The following is a 17,355-nucleotide window of genomic DNA, read 5'->3' as shown; positions in this document are numbered from 1 at the left end:
CTCTCCCTATGAGGAAAAATTTCCAGCTCAGAAAGAATAAAGCTATAAAAATAAAAATGGAGCCTCTTCTGGGAAGCTACCCCCTCCAGGAAGTTTTGAATTAGTTCTCTTACTTCCTACATTGGAAACAGGAAATGTTTCTTTTTCCCTTCCTCCCTACTCAACTCCTATAACAAGAAATCATAAATTATTATATTTTACACATTGTAGCATTCTAATATTCTACATTGTAGCAAACTAACAGGCATATTTCCGAAAGCCTTTTAATTTCTTCCTCTACCACTTGTTACAATGGATTTAGCTTAATTTGGGATAGATTTAGCTTAATTTTTCTAGACTTCTGGAAGCCACAGTGAGCTTGCATCATTCCTTAACAGGCATTGGCAATGGATCAAGTCTTGAATTACAAGGTGTAAGTCATACAAATGTCCACTTTTGATCAATCTTGTGATAGGTTCTTAAAAAATAATCCTTGAGCCCGCCAGTGGCTCATGCCTGTAATCCTAGCTATTCAGGAGGCTGAGATCGGAGGATCAAGGTTCAAAGCCAGCCCAGGCACAAAAGGACCTGAGACTCTTATCTCCAATTGACCTCTAGAAAACAGGAAGTGGGGCTTGGCTCAAGGATAGGGCTGTATCCTTGAGCTGAAGAACCTAGGGATAACGCCCAGGCCCAGGCTGAGTTCAACCCCATGACCCACACACAAAAAAATAAAATAATAATCCTTGAAATCTAGTCCCACAAGCATCTTCTGGCTTTTTGTCTGTACTTGCTAACTCTTGCAGCTTCTCCTTTTCTCTCTTGTCTGGTCTGTGAAAAAGGAAAGACTTCATCAGCCTGGCTGCAGGGAGTGGAGGAACAGGGCAGATCATGAAGGCTCAGCCCTGTTATCTTACTGGGGAAAGCCTAACAAGTAGCCTCTAGTAGGTTGTCTTCTAATTAAAGGTAAGAGAAGTGAGAGGGAGGATATATTGGCTTTTTTTTTCTTTTTTGTTTTTGCCAGTCCTGGAGCTTGAACTCAAAAGCCTGAACACTATCCTTGGACACTTTTTTGCTCAAGGCTAGCGCTCTGCCACTTGAACCACAGCACTACTTCTGGCTTTTTCTGTGTATGTGGTACCAAGGAATCTAACCCAGAGCTTCATGTTTGTAAGGCAAGCTCTCTGCCACTAGGCTATGCTCCTTGCCCTGGCTTTTCTTTCTTCAAACATTGGCTTTTAAAGAGGAAGCCTGTACTTCTGTAGGCAGGCAATCAGAGTTCAGCTGGGAAAATCTTCCGAGGTATCCACTTAGATGTTCTATTCCATGTCCATGTATCAAGTCTTGGGTTTTTCCAGTTGAGGCTCTGACTTTGGTATGACAGATCTCACCAGACCATTTTGCAATTCTCTTTTCTTTTTGCCAGCCCTGGGGTTTGAACTCAGGGTCTGAGCACTGTCCTTGGGCCTTCTCCAGGCTAGCACTCTACCACTTCAGCTACAGTACCATCTCTAGCTGTTTCTATGTATATGGTACCAAGGAATTAACCCCCGGTCTTCATGCATGTTAGGCAAGCTCTCTACCACTAGGCCAAACTCCCAGCCTCATTCTGCAATTTTCTTGAGCCCTGACAACTAGACTCAATCTGGAATGCTGTCCACTTTGCTGCTGAAGGACCTAGGGCCTCTTAGTAAACTATTATTAGAGGCCCTTTGGCCTTCCTTCTTAGTTTTCCGCTATACGTCCATGACCTCAGTTTTTAAATTTTCCTTCTATTGGTTACCAGTGGCAACTTAATCATGGATCAGCCAATTTCACTGCAGTGACACCAACCCTTTCTTTTCCACATACTGACCGGGACATCATTCTCCACTACTATGCTCTGTCAATTTACTATTAGTGAAAGTTTAACAGTCAGCATGCTAACCTGTGCCGGTGATTATCTGTATTCAATAAATAGAGGTGGGGTAGGATCTGAAACCAGACAGATTAATGCCAGGAACTTTTATTTACTATTCTAAAAGAACAGATTACACTCTATAGTGTTATTTTAAAAAAGCATCATAATATGTAAAAAAACGTAACATACATTTCACTTGAAATTTGCTAAATGATATATGAGACAAAAGATACCAAAACAGAATTCTTATCGCATCATGGTGAGATTCTTCTCAAATTGCAGGATGAGTTTCCTGAGGTTAGAGTTCTTGGCCCAGTTGGCTTTACTCCCCATAATGAGGTTCTAAAATTAAAACACAATTTTTGTCATAGTGTTTACAAACAAGCAATTTAAAATAATTTCTTTCATTGATCTTATCTAATAGTATTTACTAATTTGTAGCTTTGTGACTGCGGGCATGCGTTCGTGCGGGTACACACACACACTGCCCCTAAGGCTGGGGATTGAACTCAGGCATGTTAGCTAAGTGCTCTAGCACTGGGTGACATCCTAAGTCCAGAGAAATATTTTCTAGTATTAGTTGATGCTTCTGAAAAGAAAAAACAAAAAGAAACTATAATCCAAAATCTTGAGAAATATTACATAATGATTTCCCAATCACTATTTTCCTTGTAAACTAGATGGCCAACAGTTATAATTTTTTTACTAAAGAATTTATTAATGTTGATTTTTACATCTTTTTTAAATGACAAGTTTAACAAACAAGTGTTCAAGGAGGGATTCTCTATTTACAATCAGTGGGACTTACTATTTAGAACTTAATGAAAATTAGGTTAAGGGTTTGCATGTCATAGAAACACATTTATGAAATAAAACATTATGTCTATAGAGTCATAGATTTTTATGTCTATATAGTTATGTTTATATTTCCATTACCATGTCCATAGCATTGGGTATGCAGATATTGAGTCCTCGCTCTTGGATTTAATAACCGCATATTAAGGATACCATGCGCCTTTTGTTCCTTAGGAACAGTTATGATTTTCTAAGCCAAGTGCTAGAGCTCATGCCTGTAATCCTAGCTACATAGGGGGCTGAGATGAGACCTGAGGACTGAGGTTTCTGAAACCAGCCAGGGCAGAAAAGTCTTATATCCAATTAATAGGAAAGAAGCCAGAAGTGTAAGTATAGCTCAAGTGGCAGAACAGCAGACTCAAGTAATCAAGTCAGAGCTTGAGGGACTGACTTCAAGCTCCAATAGGAGAATATGCGTATGTATACATACACACAGGAAACAAACCCAAAATCAAAAATACCCCCAAAGGCTACCAAAAAAATTTTTTTTTAATTTGGTCCCAGCCTTGGGTCTTGAACTCAAGGCCTGGACACTGTCTCTGAGATTTCGTGCTCAAGGCTAGTGATATACCATTTGCGCTACAGTTCCACTTTGGGTATTATGTTGATTAGAAATAAGAATGTCGTGGACTTTTCTGCCCAGGCTAGCTACTTTCTGTCCTCTCAGGGTGAGAGGGCATGGGGACATAGAGGTGGAAGGGGTAAAAAAAAAAATGCAGCAGTAGGGGGTAGGAAGGTAGCTCAGTGGTAAAGTGCTTGCCTAGCATGCATGAAGCCCTGGGCTCAATTCCTCAGCACCATGTACACAGAAAAAAGCCAGAAGTGGTGCTGGAGCTCAAGTGGTAGAGAGCTAGCCTTGAGCAAAAGAAGGTCAGGGACATCACCTAGACCCTGAGTTCAAACCCCAGGATTGGCAAAATAAATAAATAAAAATGCAGCAGTGGTATTCACTAGACATTATGTTGAAAATGAACTATACAACTTATAGGTGGGTATAGGAGAGAAAAATGGGGAGCATGAGTTGCCTAACTTAGGCAACTGTAATCCCTCTGTACATCTCCTTTATATTTATTTATGTATTTACTTATTTATTTGCCTGTCCTGGAGCTTGAACTTGGGGCCCGGGCATTGTCTCTGAGTTTCTTTGGCTCAAGACTAGCATTCTACCACTTGAGCCACAGTACCAGTTTTGGCTTTTTCTGTGTACGTATGTATATGTGCTCCTGAGGAATGGAACCCAGGGCTTCATGCGTGCTAGGCAAATACTCTGCTACTAAGCCACATTCCCAGCCCCTTGTTTTTCTTTTTTAAAAAATTGTTATTATTGAGCTGGGAAAGGAATGTGATTTAGTGGCAGAATGCTTGCCTAGCAAGCTTGAAGCCCTAGACTTGATTCCTCAGTACCATGTACACAGAAAAACCTGGAAGTGGCTCAAGTGCTAGCCTTCAGCACAGACACGCTAAGAGACAGAGAGGCCTAAGACAGGCACTGACTTCAAGCTCCAGGACTGGCAAAAAAAAAAAAAAAAAAGAAACAGGAAAAACAAAGAAAAACAAAAGCCAGGCAAAATGCAAGGCCAGCCTGGCACTGGAACTAAAATACAATTTTTATTACAAGGGTTTTTTTTTGTTGTTGTTATTATAAAGGTGATGTACAAAGGGGTTACAGTTTGGGACTTGAAGTCAAGGTATGGTGGTTGCCAGGTAGGTACTCTATGACTTGAACCACATACCTCCAGCCCTTATTTTTTAAACTTTTTACCTCCCTTCTAAATGTATATATTACCTGGAATACATTTTGAATAACAGTAGTAATCTCTATCTCTTTTGTTAAGGTTTCTCGTATAGTCATTATCTTCTCCAGCTTTTCCATATTGTCCAACTCCTTTTGTTGTTTGTCATGTTCAGCCTGCATATCTAAAAGCTTCTTTTCTGAAGCTTGTTTCAGTTCTGTTAGGGTAAGAATAAAACAATATATTATATAGGACATCTCTATAAACAAGCACTGTGAACAATAAAGCAGATTAGTTCCTTGCTATTTAGTTAGCAAAAAATTTAAGCTGGGCACCAATGGCTCACACCTATAATATGAGCTAATTAAGAGGCTGAGATGTGAAAATTAGGGTTTTAAACCAGTCTGAACAGGAAAATCTGTGAGATTTTTTTTCTTTTCTTTTGCTGGTTCTAGGGCTTCAACTCAGCATCTGGGCACTGTCCCTGAGCTTTTGTGCTAAAGGCTTGAGCATACTACTTGAGTCACAGCTCCACTTTTGGATTTTTGGTGGTTAACTGAAAATGAGTGTTATAGACTTTTGTTTGATCAGTCATGGGGCTTCAACTTAGGGTCTGGTCACTGTCCCTCAGCTTTTTCAGCTCTACCACTTTTGAGCTGAAGCACTGTTTCCAGGTTTTCTGGTGGGTATTTGGAGACAAGAGTCTATGGACCTTATGGTTTGAACCATGATTCTCAGATCTCAGCCTTCTGAGAAGATAGGATTATAGGTCCTAGCCACTGTAACCCCATCTGAGATTTTTATTTCCAATTAGCCACCAAAATCATAAGTAGAGGTGTATATTAAATGTCAGTAATCATTTTTCCTATTTCCAAAACGTTCTATATTTAAACCACAAATTTGAAATCACTGATAGGTATGTCACAAGGGCTTGTTCCTTGATATTAATATATTAAAAGGATGGAATGCAGTAGAAAATAATGGAACCTTCAAAAGAGCAATCAGAGCAGATGGCCAAAGGCTTGGTGTATACCTGTAATTCCAGAACTTAAGAGGCTGGAGTAGGGGCCGGGAGTTTGACCTAGTGGTAGAGTGCTTGCCTAGTATGCACGAAGACCCGGGTTCGATTCCTCAGTACCACATACATAGAAAAAAGCTGGAAGTGGTGCTGAGGCTCAAGTGGTTGAGTGCTAGCCTTGAGAAAGTCCAAGGACAGTGCTCTGACCCTGAGCCCAAGCCCAGGACTGGCAAAAAAAAAAAAGAGGCTGGAGTACAAAAACCTTCAGTTGGAGACCAGCTTTGGGCTACATAAAAGTCTTTGTTTTAGCTGGGCAGCAATCTTAATCCTAGCTACTTAGCAGGCTGAGATCTAAGGATTAGCAATTCAAAGCCAGCTGAGGCAAGAGTGGCTATGAGATTCTTATCCTCAATTAATCACTAAAATAGCTGAAAATGGAGCTGTAGCTCAAGTGGTAGAGCACTAGCCTTGAGAAAACTCAAGTGCCCACGCTGAGTTCAAGCCCCCAGGACCGGCAAAAATAATAAAGTTACAAGTTGAAATTTTGAAAATTAAATTTTCTCAATGGCTAAGAGAAATGGTACTAACAATCTAGAAGAAAATGTGTTTTACAAAAAAATAAGTTATTTTTTAAAAATAAGATATTTCTTATACTATGATTATGTTAATAAAACAAAAGGAATTATAAAAAATGTATTCTACATACGTAATCTCTTCTTTCTAATTTCAATCAGTTTCTCCTCCAATTCCCAAGATTCCTGTTTTTAAAATAAAAAAGATCAAGCATATTACATCAACAATACTTAAATCGCTGAATTCCATGGATAAGCTTAAGTTTTCTAAAGCCCCTGTTTTTCATTTCCTCTACTTTTACATAACAAAAAGAGTGATTTCCAGTCATACCAGTCCATTCAGGCAATCTTATTTAATTAAATGCAATGTAGTTAGAAGTATCCAATATGTAAGCTTACCTGCTGTGATTTCATTATTGATTTGCTTAGCTTTAGTATGTGTTTCATGTCATTTGTGAATACACTAAAAAGGAAACAAAACCTCAGTTAAAAAGAAAAAATCTGGTAAGGAATGTGTTTTAGTAGTAAGAACACTTGTCCAGCACGCCTGAAGCCCTAGGTTTGATTCTTCAGACCACATAAACAGAAAAAAACTGGGAAATGGCTCTGTGGGAGAATGCTAGCCTTGAGCAAAGAAGCTCAGGGATAATGTATCCAAGCCCTGAGTGCAAGCCTCAGGACAGGCAAAAAAAAAAAAAAAAAAAAAATCTGGTCTGGGAGTTTGGCCTAGTGTAGAGTACTTGCCTAGTATGCATTAAGGCCTGGGTTCAACTCTTTGCTACCAAATACATGGAAAAACCGAAGTGGTGCTATGGCTCAAGTGATAAAGAGTTCTAGCCTTGAGAAAGACAAAGACAGTGCTCAGGCTCTGACTTCAAGCCCCAGGACTAGTAAAAAAAAAAAAAAAAAAAAAAAAAGAAGAAATCTGCAGGACCTACTGGTGGCTCATGTCTGTAATCCTAGCTACTCAAGAGGCTGACATCTGAGGATTGTGGTTCAAATCCAGCCTGGGCACGAAAGTCTGTGAGACTTTTATCTCCAATTAACCACAAGAGAATTGGAAGTGACACTGTGCCTCAAGTGGTAGAGCATGAGCCTTGAGCTGAATACATCAGGGACAGCGCCAGGCTGAGTTCAAGCCCTACAACCACCACCACCACCACCAACAACAACAACAAAAGGGTTGTGAGCATAACCTAGTGGTAGAATGCTCACCTAGCATGTATGAAGCCAGGGGGGTTCAATTCCTCAGAATCACATACACAGAAAAGGCTGGAAGTCACATTGTGGCTCAAGTGGCAGAGCTAGACATGAACTAACAGTGTCCAAGGACAGTGCCAAGGCCCTGAGTTCAAGCCCAAGAACTGGCACACACACACACAAAAAAAAAAGCTTAGGGACAGTACCTAACTCAGGAGGCTAAGCTATTTGAGGATCATGGTTTGAAGCCAGCCTGGGCATGAAAAAATTTGAGATTCTTTTTTTTTTTTTTTGATTGGTCGTGGGGCTTGGACTCTGGGCCTGGGCACACTGTCCCTGAGCTCTTCAGCTCAAGGCTACTGCCCTACTCATGGAGCCACAGTGCCACTTCTGGTTTTCCAGTAGTTAATTGGAGATAAGAGTCTCACGGTCTTTAGTCTCTGGGCTGGCTTTGAACTGTGATCCTCAGATCTCAGCCTCTTGAGTAGCTAGGCTCTATGAGATTCTTATTTCCAATTAATGACCCAAAAAAGCCCCAAGTGGAGCTATGGCTCAAGTAGTAGATCATTAGGTCTTGAGTACAAAAACTTAGGGCCTGGGATAGCACCCAGGCAAAAAGGTCAAGCCCCAAAACTGGCATTAAAAAAAAAATTAGGGATAGGAATGTGGCTTAGTGCTAGAGTGCTTGCTTAGCATGCATGTATAAGACATGGGTTTGATTCCTAAGTACTACACCAACAGAAAAAGCCAGAAGTGGGCCAGGAGTTTGGCCTAGTGGTAGAGTGCTTGCTTAGCATGCACAAAGACCTGGGCTCAATTCCTTGGTACTACATACATAGAAAAAAAAAAAAAAAAAAAGCTGGAAGTGGTGCTCTGGCTCAAATGGCAGAGTCTAGCCTTGAGGAAAAAGCCCAAGGACAGTGCCCAGGTCCTGAGTTCAAAGCCCCAGGACTGGCAAACAAACAGACAAAAAAATAACCATGAGCAAGACAATGCCTTGGACTATATGACCTTTCTGTTGTATCAGGTTATCTACAAGATGATCATTCCTGTACCCCACTCATTTAGTTCAAGAAGGTCTTGTGTTCCTTCTGTGGGGTAACAATAGTCCAGAGAGCTCAATTTCAGACTCATAAGCAGAATCTTAGGATTTGCAAGCTTACAGCTCTATGATAGGGAGGATACCAGACTGGGCTGAGATATCCAAATAGAAGTGGTAGAGCTTTGGCATGTTTGGCGGAAAAAGCCTGAGGCCTGATTCTTAGGAGTGAATTATAAGGACCTTGATTCTCACAGCTTTTATATTTCTTGGCAAGTTATTTAGAAGAAGCTCATTCTTACCAAAGAATAAAGAAACTGTTGCTCATAGTCTTTGGATATCAGAATTAAGTAGTACTTAGTGAATTAGAGCCAAAATTAAAATAACTTGTGGACTGTTATTCAATAATGACATTGCAGATAGCAAGCCTAAAAATCAAAACCCCAAGTCAGTCTAGGGATTTCCCGCTTCTCAAATCCAGGGTGTGGAGGGAGGTCATACCTATCCTTGGTGTCCTCTTTCTCCAGGTTTTTTTTAAGTGCATTTGAAATTTGCATCCTACAGGGAGAAAAAAGCTTGCATTATACATCACAACTAGAGTTCATAGCATGTTAAACTTTTTTTCCAAATATGACAGAAGACCAATTTTCCTTAACATAGTTATAAAACCTAAGTCATTTTTGTTGTCTGTTTCATTTCTTTCCTGGATTTATTTGGGCCAGTCTTAATAAGTAACCCAGGCTTCCCTCAACTTGTAATCCTTCTAGCTCCATCTCCTAAGTACTAGGAATATAAGAGGTAGGGTTTTCTGATCGCTACCACCCTCCTGGAGGTTGAACTCCCAGCCTGAGCACTGTCCCTGAACTGCTTTTGCTCAATAGCAGCATTCCACCACTTGAGCCACAGTACCATTTCTGGCTTTTTCAAGGTAGTTCATTGGAGATAAGGCTCTCATGGATTTTCATGCCCAAAATGGCTACAAACTGCTATCCTTAAATCTCAAGACTCCTGAGTAGCTACGATTACAGGTATGAGCCACCAGGAGAAGGTTTTGTTGCTGTTGTTGCTTTTTTGGTACGAACATTTGAACCCAAGTCCTTGTGCTTACTTGGCTCTTTTACTTAGCTAGTATCCTAACAACTGAGTTCTATAGCTTTTTTTTTTTTAAAAACAAGTACTAGGGGTCTTGAACTCAGAACTTCCCACTCTGGTTAACCTTTTAATCTTTTTGTTGGGAACTGGAGATAAAGAGTCTCCCACCCTGGTCTACCTTCAAAACCTCCATCCTCAGATCTGAGTTTCCTGTGTAGCTAGGATTATAGGCATGAACTGTATTTCTTTTTGGCAGTCCGGGGCTTGAACTCAGGGGCTGAGCACTGTCCTTGGGCTTTCTCAAGGTTAGTGGCTCTACCAACTTGAGCCACAGCACCACTTCTGGCTTTTTCTGTGTATGTAGTACTGAGGAATTGAACCCAGGGCTTCATGCATGCTATTCAGGCACACTACCACTAGGCCACACTCCCATCCCTAGGTTTTCATCTTGTGTGTCAGCTCATACTATCCCAGGTAATTTGGAAGTTCATTTACTTCTCAGTTTCTAAAATGGTTTGAGAAGAACCCAAGACAGAAATTTGTAAATCTGGGGATGGGAGCATGGCCTAGTGGTAGTGCTTGCCTAGAATGCACGAAGATCTGGGTTCTATTCTTCGGTACCACATATACAGAAAAAGCTAGAAAGTAGCTCAAGTAGTAAAGTGTTAGTCTTGAGCAAAAAGTGTCCAAGGACAGTGACCAGGCCTTGGGTTCAAGCCCCACAACTAGCAAAGAAAAAATTTTTTTTTGGTGTCATAGGGCTTGAATTTGGCCTGGGAGTTGTCCCCCAGCTGTATAGCTCAAGCTACAACCCTACTGAGAGCCAAGCTCCACTTCTCAGAGCCAAGCTCCACTTCTTGTTTTCTAGAGATTAAGTGGAGGTAAGAGTTTCAGGTTCTTTAGTGCCAGCTGGCTTTGAACCTTGATTCTCACATCTCAGCCTCCTGAGTAGCTAGGATTTACAGGCATGAGCCACTCTGCTGGCAAATTTGTATAAATCTTATTCTAAAGTATCACCAATTTCAGGCCAGGAGCTGAAACTCAACTAAGACATCAACCTATCTACTGCTCAGGGGGCTGACATCAGAGCACACATCATCCATTTTTGTTAAGGAACTTGAAGTTACAAACTTCAATCTTCAGATCTGTGTGTCACCTGAGCAGACAGGATTATAGACAATATCCACCAATGCCTGCCTAACTTTTTTTTTTTTTCCTGAGACAAAGCCAAAGCCGGCTTTAAATCTCTATCCTCCTGTCTTTTGAGTACTGGGATTACAAATAGGTATCATCTCTGCTCAGATGACTATAGATTTGGTGTTTCTGTATGTGTGAGTGCTAGTATTGGGGCTGAGCTCAGGGCCTTGTATTTATCTAGCTTAGCTTTTTTTGCTCAAGGCTGGCCCTCTACTACTTGAGTCACACAACCCCACTTCTACAGATTAACTGGAGGTAGGAGGCTCAATTTGTCTGCCAGGGTGCTGACTTCCAACTTTGATCCTCAGATCTAAGCCTTCTGAGCAGTTAGAATTACAGATGTGAGCTACCAGTGCTCTAGCTTTATGTAACTTTTTTCTTTTTTTTTGGGGGGGGGGTCCTGTCCTGGGGCTTGAACTCAGGATCTGAGCACTGTCTTTGACCTTTCTCAAGGCTAGCACTCTACTACTTGAGCCACCCCACCATTTGGGGCATTTTCTATGTATGTGTTCTAAGGAATTGAACCCTAGTCTTTCATGCATGCTAGGCAAGCACTGTACTACTAGGCCAAACTCCCGGCCTTTGTGTAACTAATGAAAAATTGTATTTTTCTCTTAGGATTAGTTTTGTAACCATCTGGAAATGCATACCTGTAACCCCAGCAACTCATGTGTCTAATCACCCTTGGTTGGATAGTGAATTTGAGGCCAGATTAGGCTACAGAGAGTGAGAATCTGTTTTGAAACAAGTACAAAAACAAAAAAAACCCTAAAACAGTGCAGTGGCTCATGCCTGTAATCCTAGCTACTCAGGAGGCTGAGATCTGAAGATCAAGGTTCAAAGCCAGTCAAGGCACTAAAGACTGTGAGACTCTCATCCTCAATTAGTCACTAGAAAATGGAATTGAAGCTGTAGGTCAAGGGGTAGGGTGGTAGCCTTGAGCTGAAGAGCTCAGGGACAGCACCCAGGCCCAGAGTTCAAGCCCCATGATCCACAAAAAACAACAACAATAACAACACCAAACCAAACAAAAAAACCCTAAAACTCAAGAACTTACAAAAATTTAAAAAAAGAACTGATAAAACATATAATTATCATTTAACTTGGCCATTTAATTAAAGATCTATTTTACAATGTTTATATTTCAAAATACAAAAATTACCTGCCCAAGGTAAGACGTTTTATTTCAAAAGCAACTTTTGCTTCTTCAATTTCATTTTCCAGCTCTTCGATTTTACTAGTGAAGAAACATGAACAAAAGATTTTCAGCAGTGTCATAAAAAGGTATAATTGAAATAATTAAAAAATGAAACAACTCTAAACAGAAATTTTTAAATGGAATTCTAAAAGTTCTATGGGAAGATTGATAGCAATACATTTCATACATGGGAAGCTAACAATCAAATCTCTCCTTCCAACTAATGTAAGCTTAAAAAGAAAAAATTCTACAGGTTCATCATATTGATACCTTGTTATCGATTTGGTCAATTTATGCTTCCTGAGTAAGTTTGCTGAGTATCTTGTAAGGAGTATATCAGATTATGCTAATGAATCATCTATTTGTCAGTCTTCATTACAAGTCAACAACTTCCCAGTACATGTATGACATAGTATTTTAAAAATAAAGGGATGTCAACAAGAATGGCCAAGATTTTGAACTCAAGGCAATGACAGTTGCTGGCAGGATTGTGGAGAAAAAGGAACCCTACTACACTGCTGGTGGGATTATAAACTAGTTCAGCCACTCTGGAAAGCAGTGTGGAGGTTTCTTAAAGAACTGAAAATTGACCTTCCCTACGATCCAGCCATACCACTTCTGGGCATCTACCCTGAACATCATAACCCAAGATATGATAAGGACACTTGCTCAGCTATGTTCATCTCTGCACTATTCACAAGAGCCAGGAGATGGAAACAATCCAGATGCCCTATTGCAGATGAATGGATACAGAAAATGTGGTATATATATATATATATATATATATACACACACACACACACACACACACACATAATGGAATTCTACATAGCCAACAGACAAGATAAAATAATGGCATTTGCAGAGAAGTGGATGAATCTAGAGTGAATCATGTTGAGTGAGACAAGTCAAGACCAAAGGAACAAAAGGTGCATGGTATCCTTAATATGTAGATATTCGATCCAAAGAGTACAAGAGCGAGGACTCAATATTTGCATACCCAATGCTATGGACATGGTATTGGAAGTATAAACATAGACATAAAAACCTATGACTCTATAGACATGTTTTATTACATAGATCAATATGTATCTATGATATACAAACCCTTAGCCTAACTTTGATTATGTTCTAAAAACTAAGTGCCAGTGATTGTAGAGAGATTCCCTTCTTGAATACTCGTTTGTTAAACATGTCATTTGAAATATGTAAAAACCAATGTTAATAAATTCTTTAATAAAAAAATAAAATAAAGGGATGTGTATGGTTAAAGATGATTGAAGACAAAGGGTACATGTTTTCTTCCATACTTAAAGGCTAAATCTAAAATACAAACATGCACAATAACATATGCAGGGTTCAATGCATTTACACACAAACTGACTAGAGGATGGTATACTTAGGGGAAGAGTCCACAGGTATAATTCCTCTTAATAACTAATATACTTTTATTTTTTAGTGCGTCATGAGGCTTGAACTTGCCCTGGGTGCTGTCCCTGAGCTTTTCAGCTCAAGGCTACTACTCTACCCCTGGGCCTGGGCATTGTCCCTGAGCATTGTCCCTGAGCTCTTCAGCTCAAAGCTACCAACCCTACCCTTGAGCCAAGCCTAACTTCCCATTTTCTAGAGGTTAATTGGAGATAAGAGTCTCAGGTCTCTTTGTGCTCAAGCTGGATTTGCACCTTGATCCTCAGATCTCAGCCTCCTTAGTAGTTAGGATTACAGGTGATCGTGATCCACCACGCCTAGCTTAACTAATATACTTTTTATTAAATGAATACCAGAATGGAGAAACTAGGGTGAATATAGCAGTGGTGCTCATTAGATACTATGTTGAAAATGAACTATACAACTTGTGGTGGGGATGGGAAGGCAAAGAGCAAAAGCAGAGAATAAAGGGGTGACATTGCCAAAAAGAAATGTACTCATTTCTGATTTGTATACCCTCTATACATCACCTTTATAATAATAAATAAAAATGAATAACAGGAAGTAGAAACATGATTTGCTGGGGGAGGACAAAGAGGAAGGGCACAGGAATGGAGGAAGAATGAGCAAATGCAGCCATTACATTCAATGTACATTATGTAAAAAATGAGCTATTTCACCTTAGGTAAGGATGAGAGGAGTAAAATAGGGAAGTAGGACGAAAGTTATGACTGATCAAGATGCACTGTGCAGCTGAGTGCTTACACCTATAATCCTACCTACTCAGGAGGTTGAGATCTGAAGACTGAAGATCAAAGCCAACATGGGCAGGAAAGTCCATGAGATATTTATCTTCATTAATTACTTAAAAGATTCAAGTGGAGCTGTGGCTAAAGTGGTGGAGCATTACCCTCAAGTGAAAAAGCTCATAGACAGTGCTCCGGCCCCTAGTTCAAACCCTACGACTCAAAAAAAAAAAAAAAAAAAAAAAAAGATGCACTGTCACTACAATCTGTACAACTAATAAAAAAAGTTAAAGTAAATGCTTTGCAAATATGAAAATAGAATAAAGAAACTTGTTGAAATTGTTTTGAGAAGGAGAAAGGCAGAGGAGTGAAACTGGCTGGAATATATTGAATATGTCTGTAAATGTAACAATGAACCTCCCCATAACTAATGTAAGCTAATTAAAATGCTAAAAATAAACAATTCAAAAGATTGAGTTAACATAGTATGATTAAAACAGTAAAAACAACAAAAATATGACAAACCGTTCTATTTCCTTTTCTTGCATGACTTGTTCTGGAGTTTTTTCTTCATCTACAAGTAAACAATTTTTTGAAGTAATATATAAAATCAGTGTTGTCTTAATAGGAATATGATGTCAGCCACAAATGCAGAAATATAATTTTTAATGTCAGCTTTCACATTAGCCAAATATAATAAGTTAAATTTATATTTATTTAGTGCTGATCCTGGGGCTTGAGCTGAGAGCCTGGGTCCTGTTTCTGAGCTTCTTTTGCTCAAGGCTTATCACTCTACCACTTGAGCCACAGCTCTACTTCCTGTTTTAGGTAGTCGAGATAAGAATTTCACAGACTTTTCTGCCCAGGCTGGATTTGAACCCTAAATCCTCAGATCTCAGCCCCTTGAGTTGCTAGGATTACAGTCATGAGTGAATGATAATGAGTAAATGAATAAACTTTTTGCCTATTTTGCCATTCTTGGTTGCACAAAAATTGTTTATAATTTTTTGTAAAATTGATATTTTCCCTAGAACTGTTCATTATTAAATTTGCAAAATCTTATTTTAAAATGAAACTACTTACTTGCATCGAGCATGGACTTATACTCTAAGAGTTGTTGTTTTGTCTGTGCTCTCAGCCTGAAAACAGATAAAGAGAACAGTTAGTCATAGGCTTATGGACAAGTTTTACTACTTCAATTGTTTTCTTTGTGATTTTTTTCCCCCCTAAACTAAAATGCTTTTGATCCTGGCCTTTCACCACGTTTTTGCTCCGGGAATCTAATCAGGAAGTGGCCACAGCTGTCTTGTAGTGAGAGAACTGTATGAAGAAGGTGGGAGCTCATGTTTGGAGCCATTGAATAGCTCTGTGCTTTGAATGTGCTGTCCTACTGAATCCCTAAAGCCACCTGCCAGAGATACAGACCCTGAGGATGTGAGAGGCTTGGGGGCTTTTCACCATAGGGACCTTCCAAATATCAAGCTGTATTTAAGAGTTCATACCACTAGGGGCCGGGAGTTTGGCCTAGTGGTTAAAGTGCTTGCCTAGCATGCATGAAGACCCAGGTTCGATTCCTCAGTACCACATACATAGAAAAAAGCCAGAAGTGGTGCTGAGGCTCAAGTGGTAGAGCTCTAGCCTTGAGAAAGTCCAAGGACAGTGCTCAGGCCCTGAGCTCAAGCCCAGGACTGGCAAAAAAAAAAAAGAGTTCATACCACTAAAAAACAAAACACTTCCCTAGCAGCTGGATGTCAGGAACTCACTCCTGCAAATCCTAGCTACCCAGGAGGCTGAGATCTGAGGATGGTGGTTCAAGCCCAGGTAGGAAAAGTCCATGAGATTTTTTTTTGTTTTTGTTTTTTTTGGGGGGGAGGGGGGACAGTCGTGGGGCTTAACTCTGGGCTCATTAGTTCAAGGCTAGTGCTCTACCACTTGAGCCACAGAACCATTACCGGTTTTCTGGTGCTTAGTTGAAGACCCAGATTTGATTCCTCTGTAATACATGCATAGAAAAAGCCAGAAATGATGTTGTGGTTCAAGTGGTAGAGCTCTAACCTTGTGAAAGCCCAAAGACAGTGTTCAAGCACTGACTACAAGCCCCGGGACTGGCAAAAAAAAGAAAAACTAGGCGGAAATGTAGATGTGGTTCAAGTGCTAAGGTGCTAGTGCTGAGCTTTAAAAAGCTGTAACTCCTCTGTACATACTAAGGAAATTTTAAAAAGAGGGGGTCAGGAGTTTGGCCTAGTGGTAGAGTGCTTTCCTAACATGCACGATGCCCTGGGTTCGATTCCTCGGTACCACATACACAGAAAAAGCCAGAAGTGGTGCTGTGGCTCAAGTGCTAGAGCGCTAGCTTGAGAAAGTCCAAGGACAGTGATCAGGCCCTGAGTTAAGGACCCAGGAGTGGCAAAACAACAAAAACAAAAACACACAAAAGCAAAAACACTGTAACCCTTTTGTATATCACATTTCTAATAAAATGAAATTACAAAAAGAAAACCTTAAAAAAAACAAACCACCAAAAAGCACCATTTCCCTGACATTTCTGGATTGTACTTTTAAAAAAGTCAGGGCCTGGACCCGGGAGTTTGGCCTAGTGGTTAAAGTGCTTGCCTAGCATGCATGAAGACCCGGGTTCGATTCCTCGGTACCACATACATGGAAAAAAGCCGGAAGTGGTGCTGAGGCTCAAGTGGTAGAGTTCTAGCCTTGAGAAAGTCCAAGGACAGTGCTCAGGCCCTGAGCTCAAGCCCAGGACTGGCAAAAAAAAAAAAAGTCAGGGCCCTGCTTCCAGCAGCATGCCCTCCACCACCCAAAGCCCGGGCGGGGATCCAGGGCCCGAGCTCGGCGGCGGCCCCGGTGGGTCCCCGCCCGGCCGCCGAGGCACCCGGCACCGCGCCAAATAACCACTCTGGCTATCTCGGTTAACCCCCGTGGCATCTTTAGCCAGGGCGTGCCATCTTTTTCTCTTTTTCGCCGCTGAAAGGCCTGCGAGCGAGGCGGTTAGCCCCGAAGTGATGGAGGCTGAGTTTGAACCCGGCTCCTCGGTGGGCCGTGAGGGAAGGGTCGCGGCGGCGGAGGGGACGACCTGAGCAGCAGGGAAATGCGGTTCTCGCCGCCGGCGTCCTGGGAACCCGTCCCGCTCGCCTCCTCGAGGTCCGCGGACTTGGCGGCCGCCACGGTCGGCTTCTCGGGCGGCTGCTGCTCCATTGCCGGCCGGCAAGGGCGAACAACCGCACAGGAAGACAATCTCCGAAGACTGAGAGACCCGTCACCTCGCCGAAGAATATAACGGCCAAAAGAAAACCGTTGGCCACGCCCCCGCCCGCCCTTCCGGTCGAGACCACACCCCTTCCGCTCCCCAGCGTCCTCTTCAGCCCCGCCCTCCACCACCAGTT

The 17,355-nt window shown here is 41.1% G+C and overlaps 1 protein-coding gene across 1 annotated transcript; it reads right to left on the bottom strand.

Moving 5' to 3' along the window:
* Positions 1-1,968: 1,968 nt before the first annotated feature.
* Cenph (centromere protein H) lies at positions 1,969-17,263 on the bottom strand. Its single transcript, XM_090331772.1, has 9 exons — positions 17,046-17,263; positions 15,041-15,096; positions 14,483-14,531; positions 11,748-11,822; positions 8,798-8,854; positions 6,457-6,520; positions 6,192-6,243; positions 4,521-4,684; positions 1,969-2,221 (listed from the first exon to the last, which is right to left on the bottom strand). Exons 1-9 carry the CDS (start codon positions 17,165-17,167, stop codon positions 2,126-2,128), a joined length of 735 nt encoding a protein of 244 aa, XP_090187898.1. The 5' UTR covers positions 17,168-17,263; the 3' UTR covers positions 1,969-2,125.
* Between the last annotated feature and the right edge of the window lie 92 nt (positions 17,264-17,355).

Source organism: Megascapheus bottae, chromosome 4 (genome assembly GCF_031878675.1).
Source record: "Megascapheus bottae isolate mThoBot1 chromosome 4, mThoBot2.hap1, whole genome shotgun sequence".
Taxonomy (NCBI): domain Eukaryota; kingdom Metazoa; phylum Chordata; class Mammalia; order Rodentia; family Geomyidae; genus Megascapheus; species Megascapheus bottae.
Note: the sequence above shows the minus strand (reverse complement) of the source record. Positions and strands in the feature narration are given on the sequence as shown.

What these genes read in the sequence shown, in the direction of transcription:
- Cenph (XM_090331772.1), bottom strand. Translation starts at nt 17,167, where the DNA reads ATGGAGCAGCAGCCGCCCGAGAAGCCGACCGTGGCGGCCGCCAAGTCC. An exon ending in CGCATTTCCCTGCTGCTCAG is followed by an intron (nt 15,097 to 17,045) that starts GTCGTCCCCTCC and finishes ATCTGTTTTCAG; the next exon opens with GCTGAGAGCACAGACAAAAC. An exon ending in TTATTCAAAATGTATTCCAG is followed by an intron (nt 2,222 to 4,520) that starts GTAATATATACA and finishes TTTTAATTTTAG; the next exon opens with AACCTCATTATGGGGAGTAA.